At 34.8% G+C, this 26,896-nt stretch overlaps 1 protein-coding gene across 7 annotated transcripts in view; it reads right to left on the bottom strand.

Moving 5' to 3' along the window:
* Nucleotides 1-1,777: 1,777 nt before the first annotated feature.
* LOC145259843 (coiled-coil domain-containing protein 154-like) overlaps nt 1,778-26,896 on the bottom strand; it is a 335,063-nt gene continuing 309,944 nt past the window's right edge. For all 7 annotated transcript variants that reach the window (XM_080117680.1, XM_080117679.1, XM_080117678.1 and 4 more), the window contains 2 exons: nt 6,473-6,639; nt 1,778-1,992 (listed from right to left, as the gene is read on the bottom strand). In XM_080117680.1, the coding sequence (XP_079973806.1) occupies nt 1,920-1,992; nt 6,473-6,639 (240 nt within the window). In that variant the 3' untranslated portion in view covers nt 1,778-1,919. The remainder of the gene's footprint in view (nt 1,993-6,472; nt 6,640-26,896) is intronic.

The following is a 26,896-nucleotide window of genomic DNA, read 5'->3' as shown; positions in this document are numbered from 1 at the left end:
ATTGAAAAATTTTACTTCAAAATATAGTTGGTGACCTATGAACTGTAAATATTGTTTCTAATTTGGTCGCAAAAGGAGTGAGCGGTGAAGCTTTAAAGTAGTTCTAAATGAGTAAACAGAGAGAAAAAAAACATATATTCAAACACAGTATATTACCATATGTTCAAGCACAGTAGTGTTTAAATTATATATATATATATATATATATATATATATATATATATATACGCACACACACAAACGAATCTAGCAAACTTACATATATATATATCATTTAAACACTACTGTTTATTCAATAAGATAAAAAGCTATAGCAAACATCTAAATGACTACTTTAACCACAGTTCCTGATTTCAAAAAAAGAAAAATTAAAAGATTCATCTGCCTTACTTTTAATGCTAGGTTTATTTATAGTGTCTTTTAAATTCAATAAAAACCCTCCTAAATTTGCTGATGAGGAGACCTTGCTTACCAAAAAACTATATATAATTATTCTACATAACTTGATGTATACCACAATAAAAAGCATTGTTTTCCGAAACGATCGTACAGATAATTGATTTTGTTGTTGTTCCTTCTTATGAAACTGATTTTTAATTTAATTAAAATTTGATTTTTAAATTTTAAATTATAAATCACTTTACTTAATATATATATATATATATATATATATATATATATATATATATATATATGCACACAAACGAATCTAGCAAACTTACATGTATTTATATATATCTGTATATATCTTTATACCTATACAGTTGAGTTTTTTCTCGCTATGACATTGATATTAAAAGCCTATTTTTCTCTTGAAAATTTATTAAGACTAATTTCTTAATATACTCAGTCATGGATATGCTAGCGGATACACGAAGGTTAACTAATTTGCATATTCCTTTAAAACAAACGAGCATTACTTAATTACTTATTCATTTTTCATGGTTTCTGATTAGATCGTTGATTTCATTTCACTTTTACGTTGAATTCTATTTATGCATAGTTTCTACATTTCTTCATATTGACCAAACTCGGCCACATACGTTGAAGCTGCTGGTGCATTTCGTCTATTTGTCGGCAGTAATTCTCCACCCTAATCGTTTCGTCTGGATTCAAGAAGCTATGATGGATGAGACTGGCCGTGTGGTTCTGTTGTCTTTTAGACATAGATTGGAGTTTATTTGTACCAAATATGGTTTGATTATCACAAAGATGCTGATCATTGGCGGATGTTTTAATATCCTTTCTGATTATCTCGAGTATTGAATTTACAATCTAGATTATTTGCGTTCGATCACTGAAACCAGATTCACTGGTCCAAGATGTGGCGTTCGCTGATAATTTCTGTTTTCTATAATAAGTGTTAGCTGTTTGTGCAGCATGATAAATCTCAATCTTTGGAAGGAGTAGTTCTTGCAGAGAGGTGGCGATGTCCTCCTACATACAGCGCATGGTATTCCCAAATAGTCACCCATCTGGTACTTACCAAACTCAACGTTGCTTAACCTCGGGGTGTCGATGTGATTATATAAGATAGGATAAGAACATATAGATCAAATTCATTTTTAAAATATCACCAGAAATAGGCTCAAACGTGGATTTTTTTAATATAATTTTATTTTCTAATAATAGCTGAGACATTTTTTTATGAGAATAGTTTTTTTATTTGTTTGTTTTACTTTTTGCTTGTTTGTGTATTTTGTTTGTTTGTGTGTTTGTTTTGTTTTTTTGTTCTTTTGGGTTTTTTTTTTTTACTTTTTGAATAAATTTATTTTCTAAACATTTTTATGAGAATCGTTTTTTTTTTTTTTTTTTTTTTTTTACTTTTCCAATAAATGTCGATTGAAAATAATTCTACATAATTATTTCATCTTTGGAATTCTTTGTTCATCTGGCAGACTCCAAATGTGTTCGATGCCTTATGGAGTCTTTCGTTGTTTTGACGCTTTCTTCCAAATTGGATACATCCACTTCGACTTCCAAGTCAGCCATCTGCAAAAACAAAAACAAAACACGATAATCAATAATAATAAAAATACGCGTGTAAAATAAACTAAAAAAAAAAAAAAAACTGTGTCTATCCTGATAAAAATGAGATTACGTCAAAAAGTACATTTATTTAAAAACAAATAAATGTTTTTTTTTTTAATATCTGCGTTGAATTGCCTTACTAAACTTACATTTTTAATTTGCATTTAACAACGCTTTTCACGAGGAGAACATATCCTTATATAACTCTTGTTGCGGACCAGGATATAAAATACCCTAACTCGCTACAAGAAAAAATAATGAAACGAATTGAATGAAGAAAACAAAGAACTCAAATGCTGGGATAAAATAAACATGTCGTTTATTTTCTGTTGAGAAATGAAAGTCTTCGGTGTACACGTGTTCATTCCGCCGTTGACGACTACGCGCGTGGAAGGAAAGGGAATGCACACACACACACGTATATATATATATATATATATATATATATATATATATATATATATATATATATATATATATATATATATATATAAAATTCAGGCTTGAGATGTTCAAAAGTAGGGACTAATGAATACAACGAAATTGTTAGATAGTGCTCGTATGTATTTGATCTATATGTTCTTATCTTATCCTTTCTTTTTTTTCTATAGCGTCGCGAATGTTTCAGGGTCGCCTGACGAAGTCTCATTGACTGAAACAGATGGCTGTTTGTAGCGACTAAATGTAACTGTTTACCTTCGAATAAATAACAAAAAGAAATATATATATATATATATATATATATATATTTCTTTATATATATATATATATATATATATATATATATATATATATATATATATATATATATATATATGTACTGGCAGAGTGGGGGCGGGGGACTTTTCCCGATCGTAGAATACAGTTGAATATGATATTTTAATTTGTCCAGATTTTATTATAGTCGTGATTTCAAAAGTAAAAAAAAACGTATTTGGGTGCCATCAGCTAGAATAGAAACTGAAAGCAAAACTAGCATTCAAAGCTGGTGACGTTACCACTGTACCAACGTGACACGCATATGAATTGATTAAAAATTAAAAATAAACTAAGATGAACGTACAAAATGTATAACGATTTTTTTTCAGTTTTGACCCATTTTTGGCCCCTTAAAAATTATTTTAATTGGCTAATGCCCCATAAAAGAACGGTCCATGAAAAATTCAATCATTTGAGGCCCCTAGCGCCGCTCTGTGACTTTTGGTATTAGATATGGCAGGTAGATTGCCATAAAGTTGCTGCTTCGTGGGATGATTTTGCCAAGATATATTTAATATTGTTCTTAGCATACGGGTGTATGTGCCGTCTAGTTTTCTTTCCAATCTTTTGGTGAGTGTCCAGGTTGTAGCACCGTAAACAAGGACAGACTCTACCACCGCCCTGAAGAACTGCCTTTTCAGTTTGTCAGCCAGTCTCGAAGTCCATACTGAATGTAGCCCATCCAATGCGGTCCATGCTTTTGAGATGTGAATTCCGATATCTCTCTCTGTGGAAACTATGTTGCTGCCCAGATACGTAAACTCAGCGACTTCTTTCAGCGTTGATCCAACCAAAGTCCTGAGCTCTCCTTTCACATTGAAAGTCATAAACTTTGTCTTATCCGCATTTTGCCGGTCATTGTCTGAGGAGCAAGCATGAATTGGTGAGTGATGTATTGCTATGGACTCCATGACACGGACGTGCAAGCAGAGGACGACCTAGATCCACGTACATCCAACAAATAGCACACAACGCCAACTGTAAACCTGAAGATCTGAGGCAACTGATGGAAGACAGGAAACTCTGGAGAGGAAGAGTCACATTGGTCCGGGCAAGGAGCCCGTCATGATGATGATGATATATATGATGCTATATATGTCACATACGACATAGCTGATGATGACGTCATATATGATGACATTATAAATGACGTCATCGTTGATGGCGTCATATCGAAAAGTTTGAAAAGGATGGGACAAAAATGAAAGTAAAGATTCTCGGGCTGCGCCAGGTATATACAGCTAGCATGTGTGTGTGTGCGTGTGTGTGTGTGTGTGCGCGCGCGCGCGTGTGTGTGTGTGAATGTAATATTTTAATATTTTATTTTTAACTCCTTCTTTTTTATTTTACTAATTAAACTTATAAAATGAATGTTAGCATTAATTAACCAAGTATTAATATTAAATATAGTGCTTATATAATTTTTTATTAAAATTCATTATATTAGATTTCTAGCGTTGAAATAATTATAATAAAGTTTTTATAGGGTAGATTAACCTAATTTATCTTCAGACTTTAAATCATAATTCTTTAATTCTTATCAATCAATTTTATATCAGTATTAATTAAATATTAAAAATAGTTCTTTATATTTTATTTAATGTTTGACTTAAATTTATAAATTGGAAAAAACAAGTTTATTAATGCAGTTTGCCGGTGGATTATTACTCTGTAACCATGGAAATAGACTTTTGACCTGAAAATTGTCAATTTGTCTTCTTTTTCTAATATTTCAAATCTTATAACTCATAATACGCGTTATTCATCGATCCAAACAAAGATTTTACTCATTATAAACCATCCTTGGTGTATCATTACTACTTTTTGTTAATTTCAGTGTTAATAGTTTCATAGTTCATCGGTTAAATATTTTTTAAACAGATATACACATACATACATCTACTATTTTATTTATAGAGATTGCGCAAATTAAAAAATAACATTTATTTCTTTGGTTTTGCTTATTGACATTTGTTTTTTCAATTCCAGTGTGGTCAAATTTTTATGTAAATTTTCGCTAAACTTTATAATTCTTTTTTCTTAATTGAAAATCTTTTAGTTATTTCTAAGCATTCCATCCCTATTTTATCTTTACGTTACCACATTTTGCAAGCATTATATACAGATAATTATGGGTGTGCATTCTTGAATAATAGAATTGTCATGTCTCAGCCAATCAGAATGGGCGGGTTTTGAGAAGGGAAAATATATTATTTATGAATCGTGTAATGGACAGATTATATTATGAGTATGTAGCTAATAACAAGTTATGTTGGGTGCAATGAAAGTATCGTAGGAAAATGTAGAATAGGTCCTGGTGTAGTAGCAGTGGAAGGACTGAATATTTATAGAGAAAAATAGAGACTGCTTCCTCTATAGATGTCGTGATTGTAATGGTGTTGCTCCTCGGATGCAATGTAGCATTTTATCATAATGACTTAATGTGGCTAAACTTGTGTTCAAAAACTACATAAGATGGTGGCCAATAGTCTAGATGTAATGAATTAGTATGTGCCATCTGTTATTGTAAACCTACGATACTTTGGTCCAGAGGGAATTTTCTGCAGTAAAAATATTAAAAAGTTTTTTTTTAAAAAATATGACTCGTGTGCCACCACCGAGAATCGAAACCAAAACGTTTAGCTCTCGGTTTAATTTTTCCTTTGCTGTTAATGCCTGAACTATGAAGACATGTTTGCTGCAAGGCTAAAAATTAAAACATAAACTAATAGCTATTATGTTACGCATGCATATTCAACCTTCACTTGCCAAATTCCATTTCTTAAATTTTCATACTTTTGCACCGATCATCCCCGGCTAAAACCCAAATATAAAGTTTCACATGGGTTTGAATACTCTATATATTAAGTTTCATGTCTGTAGACCAAAATCTGACAAAGGATTTTGGTGCGCATATTTCTTTTAAAACAAATATATATACGCATACATAAATATATATATATATAAAGAGGTTTACTATAAACTTTTTATGCAAATATTACACAAGTATAAATCATGTAGAATATCTGCATGAATAGAATTACACGTAATAGTAAACTAAAGATGATCATTCCATAAGAAAATCGAAAAAACTAATAGGGAATTAATTAAAATGAATGTTTAAATGAATATGCAAATTACCTAGATCTTTTGCAGATGGATGAATTTCTTTTTAAATAAATAGGGCCTTGTGGCTAAATTTGTTTTGTCTTTGGGAAATTTTACTTTTTAAATTTTTTAATTTATATTGAAATTTTTTTATTGTAATTTTTTTCTTTAAACGGAATAAATTAAATATCAAGATCTTTTTTCTATGATCAAAGTGTAGTATCTATTCCGGCAGATACTGCAATCAGAGTAATATGTGGGGGGGCACATATCAGACGATTGCTCTTGAGCAATCAGTTATTGGTCACTGTAGGGGAACCCCTTCAAATTGTCACTATCCAGTTCCCTCTCGAGGGAACTGGTCTCCCTCCTCTCACTCTCCACATTAAAAAAAACGGCCTTGTGCCTAATTTGCTCAATGGGGAAGTAAATAAATAACTAAATAGAAAAAAAGGTTTTTAATATGAATATCAATACGCACAGAAATATATATATATATATATATATATATATATATATATATATATATATATATATATAAATGTATTATATTGATGCGCATAAAACAACTGACCTGTACGCATTATAGACGATCCAGTTATTTACCGAAGGATGCGAAACGTCCGGAATCTCATATCTTCTGTCTTTTATAAAATATCTGGAGTGTTTCTGGAGAAGCGGATTGATCACTCCTTGGAGGCGGATGATGTCGTCTTGAAGATTCTTTACTTCATCAATTCTCTGGAAAAAACAAAATAGGACATGATAATAGAAACATTTATGAAATGAAAATCACAACAACAAAAAAAACAAGTGTTTTTGTTTTTCTTTGCAAGTGTAATATGCACTCATATTTCCACTATATATATGACAAGATGGCCACTCATTGGAAATTGACCGATGTTAGTTGTTTCAGATCTTTCTGAATTTTACATATTACATCGTTATGCATTTTTTCTTTTGAGAAATTTCTGTTTTCTCTGATGCGTCCATGGAGAAAATATCCCATATTGAAATACAAATATTTTTTGTTCCTAGTGAATGAAAAATGAATAAAATCTTAGAATTTGCCAAAATTATGTGTGTGTGTGTGTGTGTGAGGGTATATGTGTATGTCTGTGTATGTGTGCAAGTGTATGTGTGTGTATATGTGTATGTGTGTGTGTGTGTGTGTGTGAGGGTATATGTGTATGTCTGTGCCTGTGTATGTGTATGTGTGCATGCGTATGTGTGTATATGTGTATATGTGTGTATATGTGTATATGTGTGTGTGTGCATGTGTGTGTGTGTGTGTGTGTGTGTTTACCTTTTAGGTGGCATGTGTTCACTGGAGATCTAACGAAAGGCTTTAAAAAATTTCAGCACATTCTAGTTTTCTAGGATGGGTGCTGTTGATGCTTGGAGTCGAGGTGCGTCACAGGTGTCCCCTCTCCTCACACACACCATGGAAGAATGTGTGTTACTCATTTACTTAAAACGTTACTCGGATTGTACGTACTAATCGTAATCGATAAAAAAAAATCTTTCTTATGAATAAAGTTTTTTATAATGAAAAAAATTTTATATAAATTTTGAAAAAATCCAAACTTGGCATAGTCTTCATAACAAGAAAAAAAACGGCAGAACCAGTCGATTGTATGAACCATGTAAAAGTTGTCCGAAATGGTGTTTTTTCTGAGTTTTTTAAGAAGGTAAACATCTGACGACTGCATGCCTAAATATGCAGCAAAGACATAATTTTGCAGACTTGTTAGTTGCAATACAAAACAATTCTGTAATGGCTACCTTTTGAAACAAAATAAATAACCAAGAAAACTTGATATTTGGAACTTGGAGAATTATTATATTATGCTATATTTATTTATCTATAAATATATATATATATATATATATATATATATATATATATATATATATATATATATATATATATATATATATATAATATCAGTGTCAGTGGATAATTATATTTTAAAAATAATATATATTCCGCTCCCCATTAAAAGGGGGTACCAGATTGGTCAATGGGAAAATTATTCCCAACAAGCTTTTAAGTAAAATTGCACTTTCGTTTAAATACTTGAATTCATTCAAGAAAGTATCGCTAACAAAAACAAATAAAAACATCTACGTAAAAGTGATACATTTAGTAGTCCGGCGAGGTTAGCACCTCAAATAAAAACATCTATATATATATATATATATATATATATATATATATATATATATTTGTAGTCATCGACATACAGTCCTGTTTCGTTGTATCACAACTCATCAGTGCCGTTAGACTAGCATCTCTCCCAAGCCAAGGATTGAACCTAGAACCGTCATGTTGACAGTCGGCAGTTCTCCCACTCGACCATGGAATCGACGCCCATAAATAACTCATCGAAATGTCTATTTAAATAGACACCCGACACCACTTTTATAGTGCTCAAACCGCCTGTCCGTAAACAAACAAACAACGAGCTTCGCATTTTCAGCCAATTAAGTAGCGGGTGAGATTATTTACGACAGTGCTCTACCCAAAGAGGGGGGCTTAAAATATATTTGTAGTCATCGACATACAGTCCTGTTTCGTTGTATCACAACTCATCGGTGCCGCTAGACTAGCATATCTCCCAAGCCAAGGATTGAACCTAGAATATATATAAGCTAAACTAATTAGTCGACTATGGTCAAGAGCGATCCAAAGGCTCCCTTTTCATTAGCTGCTTGTAGCAAGGGGCATCAAGTGCCATTTTTTAATTGATTTGGTATGATACGAGCGAGGATTGAACCCTGATCTTCCAGCCCATTAGTAAATATTCCTAACATTAATGGTAGCCAAATGGATACGGTCTTTGCTAATCGAGCCAGAGATGTCTTGCGTTGCCGAGTTCGAATCGTTCGACTGGTGTTAATCGTGACACCCTGCACTGAAGATTCCCGAAAGGATGAAACACTAGTGTCTGTAGGTATTTAATTATTATAGTAAAAAAAATAATTATGACAGCCCCTTTAAGAAATTCGTTTCTTATCGTTGAGCACTTTCAGTTGAATTAAAGTCGGTCAATTTAGCTCTTATACATAGATCATCGTATAACGATTAGATCACTGTCTGACTGACGTAAATGAACATTTAAAATTAAAATGTTTAAATTCAACGTTATTTCACGCGATTAATGATAGCCGAATGGATACGGTCTTTGCTAATCGAGCCAGAGATGTTTCGTGTTGCCGAGTTCGAATCATTCGACTGGTGTTAATCGTGACACCCTGCACTAAAGATTCCCGAAAGGATGAAACACTAGTGTCTGTAGGTATTTAATTATTATAGTAAAAAAATAATTATATATATATATATAGAGAGAGAGAGCAAAAGAGAGTGCTTTTTTTTAGAGGCAGCGAACTTTAAATTCAAATAAATGACAGAAATTTCTGTGGTTTAATCGAAAGATTAATTTTTGCATTGATATCTTAAATAGAATTACTGGTGTATGGCCCCCGCAACTCGTGCGTATATGACATAAATTAGGCTGTCGAATGCTGTCTTTCAAGTGGTCCATTGTGTCTGATTTTCTACTCTCAGCTTGTTGAGGGAAGCGTGCCCAGGGTGGCCAAAAGATGAGGTATAAGGACAACATCAAAGCAAATCTAAAGCGGTTTCACATGGACCTTGAGACATGGGAGGATGTGGCTGGGAGCAGGTTGGCATGGAGGAGCGCTGTCCACGAAGGTGCTGCGCTTTATAGTAGTGACCTAAATCAAGCTGCTGAGGATAAACGCAAGCACAGAAAGGACAGATTATCAACCAGACACACCCAACCCCACCCCACCACCACTACCTTTATCTGCCCAAATTGCACAAGACAAATTGGGTCTAGGATTGGGCTCTATGCTCGCCTGAGGACCCACAGAAGCCACAAAAGAGGACAGTCTTACTCGGACACAAGTGACCGCCGATGATGATGATGTGTCTGATTTATCAGCGTAAACTTTACATATTTCGAAAGAAAATAATCTAATGAGGTTAAATCGCATGAACGAGGTGGCCAGTTGACAATTTTGTGAAATTATTCGTTCATCAAATGTTTCTCTCATTAAATTGATCGTATCATTCGCAGTTTGCAAACACTACTTGGGTGTCAGTTTTTTCATGATGAATTGCCAAACCAAGATGAAACCAAATTAACCGATAGTTGCCAAATTTGCAGTTAAAGAAAATTATAATAATGAGTTATCAATTTAAAGTTTTTTTTTTTTTTTTTTTTTTTTTTTACAAGGTGGTCCCCACTTATCAAGGCCCGGAAGCCACTCAGGGATAAGGGTTATTGTAAGTACAGTACGTTAGTGTGGATATTTAAACTGTCAACTTAAGGAAGCGGTTCATCAGGAATTTGTTTACGTTGGACTTGAAGACATCCAAGTTGTAGTCAGGAGGGAAGCAGGTTTACCGTCTCTAAAAAAAAATCGCTCGGTCATATGAGTAAAGTATCACTTCTTGTATCGACTTCATAACATGTCTAGATGTCCCGGGCACGAAGGAATGTGATAAAACGCCTCTGTTAAGTCTCGAAAGACAATGGATATCCCCTGTAAGTGGTAGTTGTACATGTAATTGTGAAGCAAGGGTTGTACAATCTCCAACCACACCTCTTCTGAATCAGCACTGCTTGAGTCCAGTGGCAAGGAGAAGTCCAAGACAACTGAAAACAATGCCAAGATAAGCAGAGAGCAGCACCTGGAATTCCCAAATGGTCACCCATTTAGTACTGACCAGGCTCAACGTTGCTTAACTTTGGTGATCTAACGAAAACCGGTGTGTCAATGTGATTATGTCATATAAGAGTGTGGTAGACCATGAAAGAGTGCATACGAAATTATTTAATTGCATGCAGTATAATTGATATGAACCCTTTGGGGTGAATTGTATGAGGAGTAGGCATGAGGGGTTGCCTGTTATTGCCCAACCTGAAATCTGGGACATTTGCGAAACCTTAGATACCAAATTACCGTAGTTAAGCAACGATAAGCCTGGCAAGTACCAGATGGGTGACCATTTGAGAAGACTAGGTACTTTATGTACTGTGCCGAGTCATAAGAAATTTCCAGGTTGGTATCTGGAGGCGCATTAATTCACTGAGAGAGTAAAAACATGCTTTGTCTTGTGACAGTCATCTGCACCGATAAGGATTAGTAGTAATAGCAAAAAGTGTGGTTGGTTCTACACAAAGTCTCCATATATCATTTCTAGAGTTGGGTGATTTCGCTATGAGAGAGTGAGTACTCTTCTTAAAAGGCGTGTGTAACATATCCATCCAAGCAACGTTATCCACCTTGGAAGCTGGGACACTTGCAGCATTCCCGAAATCCAAATTATTGATGATGATGATGATGATGATGATGATGATGATGATGATGATGATTTTCTGACAGTGTTTTTTTTCCAGGTGGATGTGCAGCAGCAAATTAGAAGAAAAATATCCCATAAATTGTGTTCTATCAGAAACTTGGCATTAGTGTTATTATGCGCAAGTAATCCATCTCTTATTAAGTGTCTATCGCTTTCACCCTCTCTCACAGTGTGCGATTGACTCATCCCTTCATCACTTTTATTTGATGTGGCGTCTAATAAAATTCATGTTTCATTGTATGACTTAAAATAAACACTCCTTTGAAACAGGAGTAAACAACTAGAAAGTAGACTGAGGAAGACATGGTTCAAGCAGCAAGGAGCGATATGACTGTAATTAACCTGATTGATTTCGACACTGGATTGGACTGCGTGGAAAACAGGTAGGAGATGTTAGCCGCCTCGATTTTTTATCAAAATCTTATTATTACAGAGATTATGGATACCTTATGCACCCAGCGTCTCAGGTCACTTTAACATGTACGTCATTGTATCAACTCCATAATATAAAGTTTTTTGTTTTTTTTAGGTGGCGAACTTTAAATTAAAATAAATCATAGAAAAATATGTTTCATCATAAAAATATGTGGTTTATTCCAAAGATTAATTTTTGACTTGTATAATTTAAATACAATTGCGGACATACGACTACTGCAGCTCGTGTATACATGGTGTAATCTAGAAATCCAATTTTCACAAACTGTACTCATTAAATTTGGCTGTATTTTGGCAGTAACATGTCAAATGTTGTCTTCTAAGTGGTCTATTGTGTCTGGTTTATCAGCGGAGATATGGGACTTTACATATCTCCAAAAGAAAATAATTTCATGGGGTTAGATTGCATAGACGAGGTGGCCAGTTGGCAGGTCCATTTTTTACATTATTCATTCGTCAAATATTTCTCTCAGTAAAATGTTATTATTGTTATTATTATTTAATATTGTTATTATTATATTATTTAATATTGTTATTATTATTGTTATTATGTTTTAAAGTGATCGTATCGCGTGTGTTCAGCATGTGGTTCCATCTTGCTAAAACCGCATGATAATTTGTCAAATCAATATGAACTAAAAATAACCGATAGAGCCAAATCTTGCAATTAAAGAAAAATGGAGTTGTCAATTTAAAGTTTGCAGTCTCTAAAAACAAAATACACTGTACATTTAGATTCAGCAGTCTACTGCTCGCGAGCATGGTAGACCAATGAAGATACGATTCGAATGTATTGGACGCTATATGACAGCAAGCAGATGCAGAAAAGTATGTGTAATTTGATTGGCCCCCCCACCCTTTCTTCTTCTCTGTAACATCTCTCTCCCAGACGTGATGTTGCTACTCTCAGTCTATTCTGTAAATATCATAACGGCATACGTTGTTCAGAAGTGTCTGATTGATTTCTTGCTTGCTTTATTCCAGCTCGTTTGACCAGTTTATATAGAGGTAGTGGCGTATCTAGGGTATGGCAGGCATGGCCCGTGCCATGAGCGCCACTCTGACATGGGCGCAAAAATTGCTTGACAAAAATTAAAATTTGAACAATGCGTAAGAATAACCATATAAATACTTTATTAAAACATTCATTTTATGGTTTATCTTTCGTTAAAATTGTGCCTGTATTATAATATTATGTAGGTTAGGTCTATCTAAGGTATAAATTATTAAGAAGGGGCGCACATTCAAACTTTGCCATGGGCGCCATTTCACATAGGTACGCCACTGTATAGAGGTCTCCATTAATTTGTTGCTTTGATACCTTATTCTAATGCAGTTTTCTTTTCTTTTTTTCTTTTTCTCTCTTTTTTTTTTTTTTTGTCATTGTATTTTCAACCCCAGACAAGACATAGTGCTACTTTGATGTAGGGGGCTACTATTTTGGGACATAATTGCAGAAATACTATGTAGGGAGTTTAGCAACAAGATGTCTGTTTACATTACACTTGTATGTCAGTACAGTCAGGGAAGCAGGAACCCGGAAGGGAATTCCAAAGTCTAGCAGTTCTGGAGAAGAAACTATTAGAGTAGAAGGCTTTCTGACATCTGGTAATCTCTACTGTGAAGGGGTGGGATTTGGCTGCTTGCCGGGTTTGTCGGGGAGTATTTACATTGAAGGGGTACAAGTTTGTTTTTTTTACATGGGCATAACCACTTATCAAGGCCCAGAGACCACTCGAGGATAAGGGTTAAAGAGTGTACAGTAGTCAATTGGACAATATAGTAATCGTTAGTAATGGAAATTCGGTAAATTTGTTAGCTTAAGTGGAACGACTCCTCAAGAACTTGTTTACGTTGGACTTGACGACAGCCATATTGTAGTCAACTGGAAAGCAGGAAAACGGAAGATAATTCCACAGGCGCGCAGTTCTAAGAAAGAAGCTTTGTTCATCATCATTTATAGTTCATCAGATCATCTACCATTAAAATACTTGTAAAACAGACAGAGAGATGCAACATTTCATTAATGGGAGAGAGGCTGAAGCCTGGCTGATAGTTTGGGACCTTTTAGGTTGGTAACTCTCTTTTGAACCCTGTCCAGGAGCAAGAGACTGGTAGCAGTTGCATCAGCCCAAACATGACAACACTCCATACATGGGCGTATTGTGGTCTTGTAAAGCTACAGGATAGTTTAGGCTGTGTTTGACACTTATACAAGTAGGAGATTGCGCCAGAAGTGAGATATTTTCTAAGGCAGTAGAAAGATTTAACCGTTTTTCCAGTAAACTAAGTAACAAATTTAATGTACGGGTGTACACAAATCTAAGACGATAGCAAAATCCTTAGAAAATGACCTCCAAATCATAGTGAAATTGTGCTGTAAATGGATGGTGACATTTAATGCTAGTAAAACTAAGCTGCTCTCCTTTAACGATTACAAGAAGCCTCTCCAACTATGACGACAAATAACATGCTACTTAAGAATTCTTCCTTCAAACTACTCGGCTTAACATTCACAGGCAATATGAATTGGAAAAAAATACATTGAGGACATTGTGAAGGCTGCTGCAAAGAAGGTGGGCTCCCTCTATCGTGCTAGAAGATTACTCATACCTAAGATCATCCTGTACCTTTACAAAGCCACCATTCATCCATACGTGAAGTATAGTTGCCACATCTGGGCTGGTGCATTAACCACTAGCCTTTCCCTCTCGGATAGGGTCCAAAAAAAGGAGTCTCCAATCTAATAGGTCCTGCTTTGTCAACTAAGTTCCAACCCGGTCCCATCGTTGCAATGTTGCATCATTTTGCCTGTTTTACAAGTGTTTTAATGGAATATCCTCTGATGAACTCATTGCACTTATGCCTCCTCAACATGCATACCCCCGACAAACCTGCTGAGCAACAAAATCACACCCCACTGTTGAGGTTCCTAAATGCCAGAAACCTTTCTACTCTAATAGTTTCTTCCCTTGAACAGCTAGACTTCGGAATTCCTTTCCTTCTACCTGCTTCCTTGACTGTGCTGATATGTAGAAGTTTAAATGTAATGTAAACCAACATCTTGTTTATCTTCCCGAAGCAGGGACCCAATTAGTAGCCCTTTACGTCCAAGTGGAAATGTGTCTTGTTTTCAATGAAGGTGAGTAAAAAAAAGAAAGAAGTTTTCTATTTTTTTTTTTTTTTTTACATGGTGCTCACCACTTATCAAGGCCCGGAAGCCACTCAGGGATAAGGGTTATTGCAAGTACAGTACGTTAGTATGGAGATTTGATGAAGTGTTTATTTTTAGTGTTATGTTATTGGCTCCCGGAAAATACCGCTTGGCTTGCTATGGCTGATCATCAGTGCCTACGCTAGAAATATCTTGATAACAAACAAAAGAATGTTTTCATAACAGAAGAATGTTATCAAAGCGAAATAAATATTTAAAAATAAAATTATCTTTATGTTAAAATAGTTTCCAAAAATGTGGTTCAAAAGAATACTAGAATATAAACAAAATACATGGTGAAGGTAGATCATCCGATTTGTGTCTTAGTCACGTGGCGTTAATGACGTAACAAGACATTTTGGAAATACACATAATCAGAAAAAAGAGAGTTTAAAGCGAACAAGTTGGAAGGAGGAAAGGCAACAGGCAAGTTCTCGACTGGGAGAGAATCGTTCAGTTATGGAAGCATTCGGCTTGTGGGGTTAATGACGTAACGAGATAGTTTGGAAATACATGTAATCAGTTAATTAGGAGTTAAAGAGTTTCACGCTAACCAGTTAGAGAGAACGAACGAATATGTCCACAGAAGCAATCCAATGGACACACCAGAAAAATGTAGAGATGCAGCGTGCCGACATCAAGAAAAGGGATCATCCATAAAAACGAATAAAGACTATATAAAAATATAACTCGTTGTTATGGGTTTTCCTTGGAGGAACGTGTCTTCGATTACAGGAGTTCACAACAAAAACAATCGCCGGGGAAAAAGAACTATGTTTGTGAACTGAGTGATTGCATAAGTGGATATTTACATGAGGTCCTCCAGAAGTTGTTGGAACGATAAAAAAACTGCATTGCAGCCGGAGGAGATTACTTTGAAGGAGACTAGAGGTTGATGTGTATACTATCAATAAAATTGGCCCTACGAAAAAAAAGTCTGGAAACTAATTGAAGGTAGTGTAGTATTATGTTAGCATGCCGGGGCAATGCGGACGACCTTGCAAGGCACGGGAATACAATTATTATTGCAAATAAAGATTTAAATAGAAACACAATTATTTGCTGTCGCGTCAGAATGTTTAGTCAGGAATTTTAATTCAGGCAAATAATATATGATCAATTCGAAAATTTTAAAGTAGATTGGAATTAGGTTAGTTAAATAAACAAGAATTTAGTTTCCATGATTGATATACACGTAATACATATAATCAGTTATTCAGAGGGATTCCAGCTAACCAGTTGAAGAGAACGGACGGGGAAATCCACAAAAGCATTCCAATGGATTCACCAGAAAAAATGTAGAGATACAGCGTGCCGACTCCGAAAAAGAAAGGGATCATCCATAAGAACCAATAAAGGTCATGTAAGAATATAATTTATTGTTATGGGTTTTATTTGGAGGGAAATGTTTTTGATTACAGGACTTCATGACAAAAACAACTGCTAGAAAAGGATTATGTAAGAAGGTATGTCTACCTTGTCTGGTGTGCCAAGCGGACAAAGATGTTTATTCATCTCGTTGCTAAAGAGCCGCTTCTAAAATGTATTGTCACGTTTATGAACTGTGTAATTGAATCACTACATACACCTGCTTCCTTAAGTATGAACATTACACATTATTTAAATGAACACTTTATATACACACAAGTATATTATTACTTATATTATCTATACAACACAGACGTTTATTTAAAACTAGACGATACACAAACCCACACACATACAAGCCATATGTATATACAGACTTATTTCGACTATACAACAATCGGAAATAATTGTAGGAGAAAGGTAATTATGTTTCTGACCCTTGACGTAGTGGATAAAATACTTGGTAAAAAATCAGTTGTAAGTTACATTCTTCTAGATTTCAAAGGTTTAATCCACAGTGCAGGCGGAACTTAAACAACCACCGGAAAAAAAAATTATACAAGAAGGTATGTCTATTCATCTCGTTGCAAAAGAACCGTTTCTGAAATGTATTGTCTCGTTTATAAACTGTGTAATTGAATATGTATATATACTCGCTTTCTTAAGTGTGAACATTACACGTTATTTAGATTAACACTTTATATACACACAAGTATATAACATACACGTTTTTTTTTATTATCTATACAGCACATACGTTTATTAAACACGAAAGAGAAACAAGTCCACACGTGTACAAGTTGTTTCCTATATTTTTAAACCAAGTGATTGCTTCGGCAGTATTTGCCCACTGGTTTAATTCTAGGTCTTGTTTGATTTGTTTGTTTACTCTAGAAAGTATTGCTTTGCTAATTCTACCTATTTCTGGTTTAGTTGGGTTTATCATGCGGGTGCTGGGATTATTATTGAAGTCACATTTGTGGTCTTTGAGCAGAATGTATGCCTCTCTAGGCATACAAGGAAAGCAGACGTTCGCCGATAGTCGAATGGAAAATAATAAGACAAGCAAACACATGTAGAGACCTAGACGATCCATGTAGATTATGCCTTCACGAAAAATTTGCTATCCAATACTTTAAAGAACCTCAACATCTATTAAACTGTAAGAGAGAAATAGCGAACAACTGTGTTCACAGAATAAAATTTACTCTAGGATAGAGATACAAAATAATTTTAAAACTAACAATAACAATAAAAATAAAAAATAAAATAAATAAATAAATAAACATGCATATACATAAACTATCACACACACATATATATATATATATATATATATATATATATATATATATATATATATATATATATATATATAAAGTGACATATTAAATTAAAAAAAAACTTCACCTAGATTTAAAACAGGTCAAGACACTAGATATCTACGCTAAATAGCAAACACAAAGGAACGGGTCAATCAGAGGTCAAATGGGCCTTTGTCCTGTAAGTGCCTGCTCATTGGCTGATTAGGAAGGGTACGATGGATACTAGAAAGCTGATTGGCTAACAAAAAAATCAATAGAAGGTGCATATATAAAAATGCGAGACAACCACAACATTCTTGCATAAGCCTAAAGAATCCTAAAGTGGATGAAACGCGGAATATTCGGTATAGCTTAATCGTCATATATATTTTATAACTTACTATATATATATATATCTAGCACAATAACAAAGGAAATGATAAGGAGTGAGCATTGCAGGTGCAGAAGGGGCAAAGAGTAATGTTGTGACATATATCAAACCTTTTGTGTATGCGCTTTTTAGGGAGCAACCATTAAGTTAAAACCCGTTTACACAGGGTCCACATTGTTGTTATAATAATAATAATAATAATAATAATAATAATAATAATAATAATAATGGTGCTTGTGCAGTGTATGCACCGTACTATATTTTAGATAGGATTTTCAAGTTAAATTAAATTTTATGGTATCTTTTTTTTTCATTAAATTGTTAGGTGAAAGTGCAAAATAGTTAGAAAGCCCCCTCCCCCGTTAAGAATGGCTTTCTAAATAACGTTATTATTTCAGCACGGTACGTACATGGCACAAATACCAAACAATGTTTATAAGATAAACACAAGAAAATGTGTTAACTAAAATTTAATGTACTTTTTATTTTTTAGTGCATATCAAAACTTTAATTATAACTGATAAGTTACTGAATTTTTAAGATGAATTTGTGTTCGTATGTCTCGGGAGAGAATAGAGAATTTCCTATTTCATTTCCCATTTCAGTCATGTAAATTATTTACAGATAAAATATTATAAAACAAACAACCAAAAACTTTTATCGGTTCTTCTATCTAATTGTTTCTCTATCTATCTAGCTAGCAGAATAACAAAAAAAATGATAAGAAGCGAGGATTGCAGGTGCAGAAGGTTCAAAGGCTAATGTTGTAACAGGTATCAAACTGGGTGACCAATCAAGTTGCACCGATGGTGGTATGCAAACAGGGACAGGATCTGACGTGTCAAGGGTTCCAGTTTGAACAAACTGAGTTAATTTTAGTTGAGTTGGGTTCAGGACGTCAAAAAGACAAGATGTGTCAAAACAAATCTCCCCATAAGGGGGCGACGGTTTCAAAATGGAACCACAAGCCAAAGATCGCCATTCACTCCAGTCTGCTGTGATGAAAACGTCTGGGAATGAATAAAATATTTATAACAACCATTCGTCTTGGGTCCATGTCTTGCATGCATCTTTGATTATAAAAGAACAAGCTCCTTCCAGATGATCAACAAATTCTCCAGGAGAAGCAGGAGAAAACAGGTATGTCGTTATGTTTGTGTATTATTCTATATGTTTCGTTTATCTATCTATCTATCTATCTATCTATCTATCTATCTATCTGTCTCATTGTCTATCTATCGAGCACAGTACCAATAGATTGAATCGTGGAAAACAATAGGTTTTTTATTAATACTTATTTTTCTATCGTTTTCCTTTATTTTTGGATATGTTAATATTTTCGATATGACCATATGCCATTTGTTTTACTTGAAATTCATTTAAGTTTCCGAATTTCGTTCGTTCAATATAGAAGCATAAAAAACAGATCTTGAGATCTTAAGGTAGTTGCAAACCTGCAAAATAACTTAATGTTTTATCAGGCGATATGCTTCGGTTGCCGTTGGCGTGAGTCAGGGATTTAAATTTGGTCACAAAGACGAGGCATTTCCGGTTTGCACTTTTTGCTCCAAATCGGACTTGTTTAGTTCTGAGCGAGTGTGCAGGTGCAGAAAGGGGCAATGTTGCGACAGGCATCAAACTAGGGGACCACTGAGTTGCACCAGAAAGTATGCAAATTCAGGGGTTCTGGTTTGAATAAGCCGAGTTAATTTTAGAGAGTTGGGTTCAAAACGCCAAAGAGATAAGATAGGTTAAACAAGTCTCCCCAAAAGAGAGCGACAGTCTCAAAATGGATGCAGAGAAACCCAAGCCAACGATCGCCATTCACTCTAGTTCTGCTGTGACGAAATGCCTGGGAATGAATAAAGAAAAAATATATAAAAACATTCAGTCGTCTTTTGGGTCCATCTTGAAAGTGTCTTTGTTAAGACAAGTTCCAGACCCTCCAAGGATGATCGACGAATCTCTCAGAGGCACCAGCAGAAGACAGGTATGTCGTCAATATTTCATTGTATTATATATGTTCTGACACACACGCAGCCACACTCAGAGACTAGACCTGTCACGGTCTGATAAAAAAGAGACTATTAAAAAATAAGACCATTAAAAATAACCGTTAAACAAAGAGTAAATAAACAGTTAAACCCACAAATAGATAATAACAAGACTATTATATATAACATTATCAAGGCCTGAAGGCCACTCGAGGATAAGGGTTAATGAATGTAAGGTGGTGATGTAGTATTCTCTTATGGTGTAAATTGGGTAAAATTTGATTATTTATGAGAATGGCTTAACAGGAACTTGTTTACATTAGATTTGAAGGCTACCATGTTGTATTCAACCGGGAAGTATGCCAGCGGAACAGTGTTCCAAAGGCAGGCAGTTCTGAGAAAGAAGCTTTGTTCATGGAATTTGCATTTACATTCAGGCACAGATAGAGAGTGGAGAAAATTTTGAGAATGGTTGTAGCTAGTCGAGTGTTTTTTGTGAAAGTTGGACAAAGGGGAACCATAGATTGGAGTTCAGTCGAGCACTTGCCATGAAAATAGTGATAGACCAGAATGAGATACTTTCTGGTGTAGTAGAATGATCTAACCATTTTTTTAGGCACCTTAGTAACAAATCTGAGTTAAGCGTTCCAGTGAAAATTAGTCAGAAAAGCTTATCGAATCCGAAGACTTCCTAAAGGAGAGAGCCATTCCTTTCAACTTTCAATCTTTTTTGGTAATAGTTGGGGGAAAAAATGAAAGGAGAAAAGCTTGGTTTTATCTGCATTTACAGTAACCAGTCACCTTTTTCCCCATTGTACGACACACTCCAGGACGGAAGAGAGAGTATCAGAAAGACTGCCTAAACCTAAACGTAGATTCCATGAACAAAGTTTCTTCCTTAGAACTGCACGCATGTGGAACTGTCTTCCGTTTGCCTGCTTTCCAGCTGACTACAATATGGTTGTCGTCAAGTCCAACATAAGCAAGTTCTTGATGAGCTATTCCACTTAAGTTAACAAATTTACCGAATTTTCATTACTAACGATTACTATATTGTCCAATTGACTACTGTACACTCTTTAACTCTTATCCTCAAGTGGTCTCTTGGCCTTGATAAGTGGTGATGCCTATGAAAAAAAAATAGATTGAAATAAACATTAATAAATTTTATCCTGAAGCACGTTTCTAATTTTTGAATATAAAAATTTTACACGATTGAAAATCAACTTTAAAAGATTTTTTTTTCAAACGAGATTTTATCATTTACAGCAGGAAGATAGTACATTAATTTTCTATTGAAAATAGTTTTTGTGTAGAATTATTCATTCATTTTTTAATTAAAAAAAAATATCACTTTTAGGAAATCTTTAGTTTATATTCTTTAGTTAAAAAAACAAATTTCTCTATTATTTTCCATTGCATTTGGTGAAGGGTCTCTCCACAAAACACTTCATTAGCTGGTACAGGTCCTCCCAATGCCAGAAAGGTGTCCCGAAACCTTTTGCGAATAATTTTCAATATCATTAATGCTCTTCGAAGTGTTGCCATAAATGGTTATCATCTGCACAGATGTCAACGAATGAACTGAGAATGTGATTTGAGAGATCATTGATCAAAATCAAAAAGGTTGGTCCCAGAATGAATCACTGAGGCACAATGGCATTGATACTATATGCTTCAGACAGTGAAAGGGCATAATGCCTGAGAAACTCCACTTCCTCTGAAGAAAATGTTCCCTAGTCAACAGTGTACCTCGATAATCTGGCTCCTGTGAATTCTATATTTTAAACTAGCGGGGGTACCCGGCGTTGCCCGAGTGTTTGTTTCCGGGACGGGAGGGGGGGGTTAAAAAATGTTATGGTAGGTAAGTAGGAAGGATCAAACCCGGAGTCATGAGTAAAAGTAGGAAAATAAAGTGTGAAAAAAAACAAAAAAAAAAACATCTGCAACGTTAACAGTTCGGCCACTAAGAAAAGTCCATTCCAGTTGTTTAGGAAAAAAAAAAAAAAAAAAAAAAACGACTACGGTAGGTCGGCGCGAACGTGAAAATATAATGTGAATTGTCCAGCACGCTAACCACTATGCCACAGAGCACCGCAGCTTAGTTTAGTGATTTTAAATAACTTCACATGAAAGAACTACGAAGCCAAACCGGTGTTTTCTTCTCAACTGTTCCTTGTGAACGATCCCCAAACGGTGTTAAGTGGTGGCAGGGGGAGGAGGAATTTATAAGAGAGAAAATATTTTACCACTTCCATTGATCTTAACCGATTTTGGCCGTGACTTCTCAGCAGAAAAAGTATAGAAATCTAAGATTATTGAGGAATTTGAGAAATAATAAGCCTATAACACACCTCAGATATTGTTCTGCCGTTTGTGCATATTATATTTGCATGAAATATCTTGATTTTTAATCCTATTAATGTCAAAATCAGACGGGAAAAAATGAGTTCATTTTATTTATATAGAGATGTAGTTTACCATGTAAGAGAATTTTGATTTAAGTCTTCCACTTCGGGTCTGGAGTGAAAGTTAGTCAGAAAAGCTTATCAAATCAGGAAACTTCTTCAAAGGGAGAGCGATTTGTCTCAACTTTCAGTCTTGTATTAATAGTTGGGGAAAAAATTACTTCGTAGTTTGAAAGGAGTTTTTAAACTGACGAATAGAAAGTCATTTCTGCCTTTAAGAATCTTAGCAAATCCTCATTTAATTAAAAGATTAAAAATTATAGAAGCAATTTACACCCAATATTTATGTTACCGAATTTTTGAGATGAGGATTGATTATTCGTATTATTTTGAATTATTAAGACAATTGTTCTCATTATTATTATTTTTTTTTTTTTTTTGTAATCCTTTTGGGATAAGGTTTTATAATTCATTCTTTTTGCTGTTTTGTGTGTTGTTGCTTCGACCAACTCATCCTCTGTCCTTCTTCAGGTGATTAACCACGACTGGATAGAAATGCTGAGTCTTATAACTGTATCCCCAGTAATTACTGCCTTCCATAGTTGTTGTCTCACCGTGTTTTGGCCAACTAATCCTCTAGCCTCATCTCAAAAGGATTTAAAAAATAAATAAATAAAAATAAAAAATAATACCATTCAGTACGGATCCGACAACGGAAGACAAGATAAGAACACAAAATTGAATTTATAGGACTATAAAATCCAACCTTCATCGCCCTTCAGGGTCCACGGCACATTGGATAAAATCGTTTAGTTTCTATGGTTCCAGCTGAGCTTGTTCCAAACAAGTTCCAGCTTATATTATTTTAACTGGGATTCATTATTGAGATGAGTATTATTTATTAATTAATTTATTTATTGTAGACTATTATCTTCATCTTTTTTAGATGGTGTTTCGGCCAACTATTCCTCTGACGAAGGCCAGAGGAATAGTTGGCCGAAACGTCGTGAAACAACTAAGAAAAAGATGAAGATAATAGTCCGCAATAAATAAAAAATTAATAAGTTCCAGCTTCTCTGAAAATAGCAGCTTCAATCCTATCCAAGCCGGCCAGATAAAATACAAAATACACAAGGTCAGATTTTCAAGGTACACCGTCAAGTTCAGAACACTTTCTTTGGAGGAGGTGTCTTGGACATTATGCCCTTTCACTCAAACTTCTACACATCAACGATTACCTTTATAAAAAAAAATATGAGAGAAAAGATTTGATGGTTGAAAGAACATTCACAGATATTCCATAGCTAGATTATGAAGCCAATTTTTGTGCCAAACCCTATTAAAAGTTTTTGATCTCGAGATGAAGCCTTGACGCACATCAGTGTTTATTCCATAAGCCTTGCACTGCTGTCCATTGTATTAACCTATCAAAGAGGAAATTTTGATGGTTGAGAGGACATTTTTAAATAATTAATAGCTAGCAACCTTGTGAAGTAGACATTTATTCCAAACCCTATCTTTACATATATTATTGATATGTTTAGAGCTATTGCCCTAGAAACAAAGCCCCTATCAATTAATTCCCTAATCATGTATGATATCACAGTCAGCACATATACAGTTTATCTTGCAGGACGAAATCCACATTGCTTGTCACTGTAGATTGTTGTTGCTGGGGTGGTTGACAACTTATTAATTTATCACAGATTCAAACAACTTATTTATGATGCACAAAAGACTGGTTGGTCTGTATTTAGATGCAGATGACCAGTTTCTAGTATTTTTTAATACTGGGCAGGCTGAGGAAGTTTTCCAAGTTGATGGGAAGCAGTTCTTTAAGCAACGATTGAACAGCTTCTATGGAGTCCATAACATGAATAGAATGTCATTGAGTGTGATGGAGGTCAAAAGTTAAAGACTCATCAAAACCAGCCACACCACTCTGACATGTTGTGAATGCATTAGCTGGAGGTGCATCCAGTCGGAGACCATCCACAAAACACCCTAATCCCCAAATATAAGAAGGAAGGAGCACACATGCTTAGACAGTCGGAGTTCAGTTTCACTTTAGAATGGGCAGTTCGAGTCAGACAGACACAGTTATCAGTTATTATGAGAAGATGAAAGACTTCTCGTGATGAGAGATTGCGCTGTATGGCAGATAAATCGATAGAAAGATTTCCACCCTTCTTCTAAGGATGAGTAGAGAACAGAGCCGTAACTTCAACCATGAAACTGAATAAAGTTCCAATTGTCCAGAGAAATGAGACTTGCATCGGTTCTATGCATGAGAGAGCTTTTGTTCTAGGTGCGCCAATGTTGGGACACAAACCACTCGAGGACACAGCAAGAGATGTGAAGAAGATATAATAAGGTAAGTTCTTCTGCTTCGTTTTTATAAACACCTAAAAAGGGCTAATGTGCCGTGCCATAAAGTGAACATTTGGCACAATAAAGACAGACACCCCTACCCCTATGCAATATAGCTTTGTAAGGATAGGAGACAGTTCTGGCTGCAGTTTCTTAAGCACTATGGTTGGAATATTGTTAGTGGACCTTGGATTTACTTTTGACAGACTTGTCACTCTTGCTTTCCTTATTTTGTCCTCACATTCCATGGGCGATGTTCCTGACAAAGTGGGGAGAATTGCTGTTTTCTGGGTTGGTATCTATCTATATAACATTTATCGTTGGTTATGTTTTTTACTTTGAAGTAATATTTTTTAAGCCTTTTGCATCAAGTGTCTTCACGCCTTGTCTGTACGATTTACATTTAAAAAAACATGGATGTGGCTCAGTGTATTTACCGTTTAAGGGGAAATTAAGGTGGTAGGCGGTTCTGATTTCAAATCTTATAAAATTCTTTGCAATTAATGAAAAAAAAAAATTAAGAAATTTGCATGCGGAGTTTTAATCTACAGACCATGTTATGCAACCCCCCTCCCCCCCCCAAAAAAAAAAAACACACTATCAACTTATCCACATTAGAATTTTCACAGCCCGTTGTTCTATCATTGTTGTTAAGTGACGACATGGAAAAAATGGCTTTGCCGATGATAGATAAATCAAAATAACGGTTTCGATTATCGGTCATTATCAGGAGTATTCTGAGGCAAAACTTAACTAAGATCACTCCCAGACTTATGCACTAAAGTCCTGTAAATTTTAAAGAAAATCTGTTCAGCCGTTTCGGAGTCTGTAAGGAACGAACTCACACACATCCAGAAGTAAAGTTTATATAATTGTACAGATTTTGGTATTGAGATGTGTTCTTGCAATTTATTTTATCTTAATTAAAACAAATAAGTGATTGAAAAATCCCAGTAGAAATATAAGAGTAGACGTGTTCAGCCGTTTCGGAGTCTATAAGAAACGGACTCACACACATCCAGAAGTAAAGTTTATCTAATTGTACAGATTTTGGTATGGAGATGTGTTCTTGCAATTTATTTGATCTTAATTAAAACAAATAAGTGATTGAAAAATCCCAGTAGAAATATAAGAGTAGACGTGTTCAGCCGTTTCAGAGTCTATAAGGAACGGACTCACACATATCCAGAAGTAAAGTTTATCTAATTGTACAGATTTTGGTATGGAGATGTGTTCTTGCAATTTATTTGATCTTAATTAAAACAAATAAGTGATTGAAAAATCCCAGTAGAAATATAATTGTAGACGTGTTCAGTCGTTTCGGAGTCTGTAAGGAACGAACTCACACACACCCAGAAGTAACGTTTATATAATTGTAGACGTGCAGAGTTCAGGACACGTTGTCAGAACTATTGACAAATATTTGATTTTCAGAGATTTGGGAAGGAAAGATTCACTGTACTTTCCATGTTAAAATCTTAATCTTATGTCACATTTCAGCATAGTGATTGCTTAACTATGCTTTTCACCTTGTATCGTTTATTTAGTAAATCTTTTCTTTGTTTAATGTGCGTTGAAACCTTTTTCTTGTTAGCTTTTCTGTCGACCATCCTACTCGGATTACCATAGATCGGATAGAAAGAAGGAAAAAAAAGGAATGGACGAAAAATAGAAAAGAAGAAAGGAAGAAAGACAAGAGAGAAAGGAGAAAGAAAGAAGGGAAGAAAATCAAAAAGAGTCGACTAGCCATTTAACATTGTGAACATTGAAGTCATCACGGACATGGACGCTACCAGGTAGATAAACAAATAAAATGTGGTCAGTTTTCTCACAGATATTCTCAAAGATAGTAACTCCATCATTGTGCAGATGATAGAGAGAAAAGATCAATGCGGTCCTCTGAGTAAGTGCTACACAGAAACACATACAGGGCAATTTAGGTTCTTCTTTGGAGATGTCGCTACCACAAGGAAAGCCATCCCTTATGTAGGCACAAATTCTATGTCCATGGCGATCATGAGTGTTGGGTTTTGATATCATGTTCGAGTGGCTTTTAATCGTAAAACCGTTAGTAGAAGCCAGTAAAACACAAAAAGAATAAACTAAAATATCCATCAAG

This window comes from Euprymna scolopes, chromosome 35, assembly GCF_053919585.1.
Source record: "Euprymna scolopes isolate OS-2025 chromosome 35, ASM5391958v1, whole genome shotgun sequence".
NCBI lineage: Eukaryota > Metazoa > Mollusca > Cephalopoda > Sepiida > Sepiolidae > Euprymna > Euprymna scolopes.
Note: the sequence above shows the minus strand (reverse complement) of the source record. Positions and strands in the feature narration are given on the sequence as shown.